This window comes from Coenobita brevimanus, chromosome 42 (assembly GCF_032717465.1).
Source record: "Coenobita brevimanus isolate Jiangsu-jjx chromosome 42, ASM3271746v2, whole genome shotgun sequence".
Classification (NCBI taxonomy): domain Eukaryota; kingdom Metazoa; phylum Arthropoda; class Malacostraca; order Decapoda; family Coenobitidae; genus Coenobita; species Coenobita brevimanus.
The window spans coordinates 13,261,277-13,267,229 of NC_136995.1; the positions used below are offsets into that span (position 1 = coordinate 13,261,277).

General features: G+C 50.1%; 1 protein-coding gene across 1 annotated transcript in view; it reads right to left on the bottom strand.

The window, feature by feature from the left end:
* The window catches only part of Ass (argininosuccinate synthase), a 22,785-nt gene extending 21,025 nt beyond the window's left edge, over nucleotides 1-1,760 (bottom strand). Inside the window, exon 1 of the mRNA XM_080270656.1 lies at nucleotides 1,614-1,760. Coding sequence (XP_080126782.1) covers nucleotides 1,614-1,760 — 147 coding nt within the window. The remainder of the gene's footprint in view (nucleotides 1-1,613) is intronic.
* Nucleotides 1,761-5,953: the final 4,193 nt, after the last annotated feature.

Genomic DNA, 5,953 nt, shown 5'->3' on the forward strand with positions numbered 1-5,953 from the left:
ACAGCCATCCCTCTCCCCCTTAACAGCCATCCCTCTCTCCCTTAACAGCCATCCCTCTCTCCCTTAACAGCCATCCCTCTCCCTCATAACAGCCATCCCTCTCTCCCTTAACAGCCATCCCTCTCCCCCTTAACAGCCATCCCTCTCTCCCTTAACAGCCATCCCTCTCCCTCATAACAGCCATCCCTCTCTCCCTTAACAGCCATCCCTCTCTCCCTTAACAGCCATCCCTCTCCCCCTTAACAGCCATCCCTCTCTCCCTTAACAGCCATCCCTCTCTCCCTTAACAGCCATCCCTCTCTCCCTTAACAGCCATCCCTCTCTCCCTTAACAGCCATCCCTCTCCCCCTTAACAGCCATCCCTCTCTCCCTTAACAGCCATCCCTCTCTCCCTTAACAGCCATCCCTCTCTCCCTTAACAGCCATCCCTCTCCCCCTTAACAGCCATCCCTCTCTCCCTTAACAGCCATCCCTCTCCCCCTTAACAGCCATCCCTCTCTCCCTTAACAGCCATCCCTCTCTCCCTTAACAGCCATCCCTCTCTCCCTTAACAGCCATCCCTCTCTCCCTTAACAGCCATCCCTCTCTCCCTTAACAGCCATCCCTCTCCCCTTAACAGCCATCCCTCTCTCCCTTAACAGCCATCCCTCTCTCCCTTAACAGCCATCCCTCTCTCCCTTAACAGCCATCCCTCTCCCCCTTAACAGCCATCCCTCTCTCCCTTAACAGCCATCCCTCTCCCTCATAACAGCCATCCCTCTCTCCCTTAACAGCCATCCCTCTCCCCCTTAACAGCCATCCCTCTCTCCCTTAACAGCCATCCCTCTCCCTCATAACAGCCATCCCTCTCTCCCTTAACAGCCATCCCTCTCTCCCTTAACAGCCATCCCTCTCTCCCTTAACAGCCATCCCTCTCCCCCTTAACAGCCATCCCTCTCTCCCTTAACAGCCATCCCTCTCTCCCTTAACAGCCATCCCTCTCTCCCTTAACAGCCATCCCTCTCCCCCTTAACAGCCATCCCTCTCTCCCTTAACAGCCATCCCTCTCTCCCTTAACAGCCATCCCTCTCTCCCTTAACAGCCATCCCTCTCTCCCTTAACAGCCATCCCTCTCCCCCTTAACAGCCATCCCTCTCTCCCTTAACAGCCATCCCTCTCCCCCTTAACAGCCATCCCTCTCTCCCTTAACAGCCATCCCTCTCTCCCTTAACAGCCATCCCTCTCTCCCTTAACAGCCATCCCTCTCTCCCTTAACAGCCATCCCTCTCTCCCTTAACAGCCATCCCTCTCTCCCTTAACAGCCATCCCTCTCCCCCATAACAGCCATCCCTCTCTCCCTTAACAGCCATCCTTAACAGCCATCCCTCTCTCCCTTAACAGCCATCCCTCTCCCCCATAACAGCCATCCCTCTCTCCCTTAACAGCCATCCCTCTCTCCCTTAACAGCCATCCCTCTCTCCCTTAACAGCCATTCCTCTCTCCCTGAAACTGACTGTGTTGTTACTGATGCCATTCCTATACCACTGAACTGACTGTGTTGTTACTGATGCCATTCCTATACCACTGAACTGACTGTGTTGTTACTGATGCCATTCCTATACCACTGAACTGACTGTGTTGTTACTGATGCCATTCCTGTACCACTGAATTGACTGTGTTGTTACTGATGCCATTCCTATACCACTGAAACTGACTGTGTTGTTACTGATGCCATTCCTATACCACTGAACTGACTGTGTCCTGTTATTGATCACATTCATCTGCTTCGCCACACAATGTCACGTCACATTTCCGTCTCCTGTTGCCTCCATTTCCTCCCGACTGGCTTATGTTCTCTGACGCCACCCCCTTGACCGCATTCAGCACACTCACGGTCCTGGTGGGGCTGCCTGACTCCAAACAATTCCTTGAACACTCTCTTCTCCTCTCCAGCTTCCTGGCAGAGACCCCGCCAGTACCCCTGCTGACCCTGCCACACCCATCCCTGCTGACCCTGCCACACCCATCCCTGCTGACCCTCTGCCCGCTGCGTGGACATGTACAACTCCTGTTGTTCATTACACACATGCTGCCACTGCTGCTGCACCGTCCACCCATCCCTCCTCAGATCCCCATCACAAACCCCCTACACTCAGGCCCGTCCCTGCCCTACCCCACCTGTGCCCCATCACAAACCCCCTACACTCAGGTCCGTACCTACCCTACCCCACCTGTATCCCATCACAAACCCCCTACGCTCAGGTCCGTACCTGCCCTACCCAACCTGTACCCTACCTATACCCCATCACAAACTCCTACACTCAGGCCCGTCCCTGCCCTACCCAACCTGTACCCCATCACAAACACCCTACACTCAGGCCCGTCCCTCCCCTACCCCACCTGTTCACGTTTATACTGGCGGTTGTCCTGGCTAATGGCCGGCCGGGGCTGCCTGCCTTGCCTTCACTAAATCTGCTTCTCCATCTCCCACCGTCCCCCCAGCTGGGCCAGCAGCACCCAGGGTCAATGTCTGCTTTGATCTCTGCCCTGCACTTCCTTCTCTCTCAAACACTCTCAGGCCTAATCTCCACAGACTCCCAAGCAGCTCTCGCCTTTCTTCCCAACCTTCTTCCTTCCTCGCCTCCCTCTCCTCTCTATCTCCTCCCTCCTTCATGAGACTCACACCCTCGATCTCAGGCTCTCCACCTTCATCGTAGCCCATGTCGGTCAGATCCAACGCAGACCTCCAAGTAAAAAGAGAGGAAACTAAGGAAGATGGGAAAGAAAACGGAGAAGATGAAGCTGTCACTAAAACAACATTGCTGAGGTGTTTTTTTACTTTAAGTTGGATATGTAAACGATGTGAAAACAATTAAAGAAAACGAAGATGCTGAAGCGGTTACTTAAATGATGAGGTTTGTCGCCATCAGCTCTTCAACCCATGTACGATCCGTCATTCTTATTTTTACTTTTGCCATTCTTAAACAATTTCATTCAACTTATGAGGCGCGTAAAATAGTGTTGTAGGAGTTAATGAAGGACATATGTAACTCAATATTAATAATACAAATAATCTACTAATACTAAATACATCAACTACTACAACAACTAACAACAACAACAACAACAACTACTAATAATAATAATAGTAATAATAATAATAATAATAATAATAATAATAATCTATGCTGAATACAATGGATGGCAGCAGCAGGAAAAAAAAAAATAGCTAATGTTATCGTCGATTTGAAGAGGTTAAACACGAGAGAGAGAGAGAGAGAGAGAGAGAGAGAGAGAGAGAGAGAGAGAGAGAGAGAGAAACTGACATAGAAAACGAATAGCTTGAAGGTCTAACTATAACACTGGTCTCAACCTTCACTCCCTTCAATCCAATGACGTGTACTCCACCTTTACTCCCTGTTTGAAGACAATTTTAAAGCATTTCAGGAGACACATTACACAGAAGGGGTTACTATAATTCCAACCCCTCCAATCCTAAAGCTCTCTCCACTGTGACAGAAGTAATCCTGAAGCTATCTATCTATATATCTATTTCCGTCCCATCTATCTCACCCATAAATAATAGATACAAGACAAGGAGTTAAAATAAGCAGCAGTGCAAATGGAAATCAGCAAAACCATACAAAAATCAGTCATCTGGCGAGGAGGGGGTATGCTATCTATCTACCTATCTATTGCCAGACGCCTTAATCCCATACGGGGTACCCACAAACAAATCGCCTCCACGTCCCCCTGTCCCCCGCCTTTTTAGAGGGTATGCACTGTCGCAAATTTCCCAAAGAGCTTATTTTAACCCTCCTTGGGAAAAAAATAATCACTAACTTAAAACTGGGCATAAAAATACACATCATCTTTAGGTATAAGAAACAGTGCATGAAGAAGAAATGTAATGTGTGTGTGTGTGTGTGTGTGTGTGTGTGTGTGTGTGTGTGTGTGTGTGTGTGTGTGTGTGTGTGTGTGTGTGTGTGTGTGTGTGTGTGTATGCCGGTCTGAGATACTATGATTCTATCCACACACACACACATCTCTCTCTCTCTCTCTCTCTCTCTCTCTCTCTCTCTCTCCAGTATATAATATACATATATATATATATATATAAACACGGTAAAGATAGATAGATCATATACTGTATATAGACACAAACATATATTGATGAGAGAGAGAGAGGGGGGGGGGAAAGACTGGGAGAAACAGAGGGAGGAAAAGTAGGGAGAACGGAAGAGATAAAAGGAAGGAAAGGAGAGACTGAGGCAGGAAGAGACGGGAGAGAGAGATAAGGGAGGAAGAGAGAGAGATAAGGGAGAAAGGGAGAGAAGACAGAGAGAGAGAGAGAGAGGAAGGAAAGGATAGAGGATGAAAGGGAGGGATGCAGTGACAAGAGAGCAAGGAAGAAAGACGGAAAGAAGGGAGGAAGGGTGAGAGGAAATGGAGGAAGAGAGAAAGGGAAGGAAGGAATAGGAAAAAGAATGCGAGGAAGGGAGGTGGAAAGGTGGAGAAAGGAGAGAAATGGGAGGAAAGGAGAGAAAGAATGGGAGGAAGGGAGAAAGACAGTAGGGAAAGGAAGGAAGGAAAGAGTGAGAGAGAGAGAGAGAGAGAGAGAGAGAGAGAGAGGAGTATTATTCCCTTATTTTTCCTTTCCCTCTCTTTCTTTTCCTCCGTCTCTTTTCTTCTCTCTATTTCTCCCTTCCCTTTCCTCTTTCTACCTGTCTCTCTTTCTTCCCTTCCCTTCCCTCTCTCTCTCTCTCTCTCTCTCTCAATCTTTTTTAATTTCCTTCCTTTCCTTCTCCCTCTTCCTTTATTTCTTCCCCACGGAGGAAGAGAGAGAGAGAGAGAGAGAGAGAGAGAGAGAGAGAGAGAGTGGAGAAAAGGGATGAAGGGGAAGGAGGAAGAAGGAAGAGAGGGAGGGGGTGAGAGAGGGATGGAGGGAGAAAAAGGGGAGGAGAGGAAAAAAGCAAGGGAGGAAAGAGAGGCAAAATTATACCAAGGGGAGGGAGTACAATCAGGGAGGGAGACAGGCAGGCAGGGAGGGAGGCAGGGAGGGAGGGAGGGGGGGAGGTAGGGAGGAAGATAGGGAGGAAGGCAGGGAGAGGGGGAGTATGACGTAGGTAGAGGGAGGGAAAAAAATAGGGGGGTGTGGGAGGGAGGGGAGGGGAGGGGAGTGAGAAAAGGAAAGGAGGGGGGGGACAGAAGATGGAGAGAGGGGGGGGAGAGGGAGAGAGAGAGAGAGAGAGAGAGAGAGAGAGAGAGAGAGAGAGAGCTAAGAAGGCAGGAGAGAACAGAGGAAGGAAGGAAAGAAGGAAGGAAAGACGGTATGCAAAGGCGGAAGGGAGAGAAGTAGGAAGTAGGGAGAGGGAGGGAGGGAGGATAGGGAGGAAGGGAGGGAGGGAGGGGAGGAGATAGGGAGCAAGGGAGGGAAGGGGGGGCAATGACGTAAGCAACAAGGGGGAAGGAAGGAAGAATGAGAGAAGGGAGGGAGGGAGGGAGGGAAGAGGAAGGTAGGTAGGTAGGTAGGTAGGAGAGAGAGAGGGAGGGAGGGACGATGGGTAGGTAGGTAAGGAGGAAGGGAGGGAGGGAGAGGCAAGCGAGCGAGCATTTGGGGAGGAAGGGAGGGAGAGAGGGAGGTAGGGAGAGAGGGGGATAGGTCAAAAGGTAGAATGGAAAGGGAGGGAATGCGCATGCCTCGCTTCTCCCTTTTCCTCCGTCCTTGAATGGAGGAGAAATAGGTCGCGGAGGGAGGGAGGGAGGGAGAGAAAAGGGAGAGGGAGAGAGACAGGGAAGGAAGAACATGTTACTCCTAGTCAGAATTTTAGTTCATCCTGGGAGACAATATTAACTATTCTTATGGGTAAAATTGGCGTTGTTCATCCTATGCACGGAAATAAGGTTGAAAAGGGTGGGGGTGGATGAGGGTGGATGGGGGTGGGGGTGGGAGGGGGGGAGTAGCAGAGAGGCG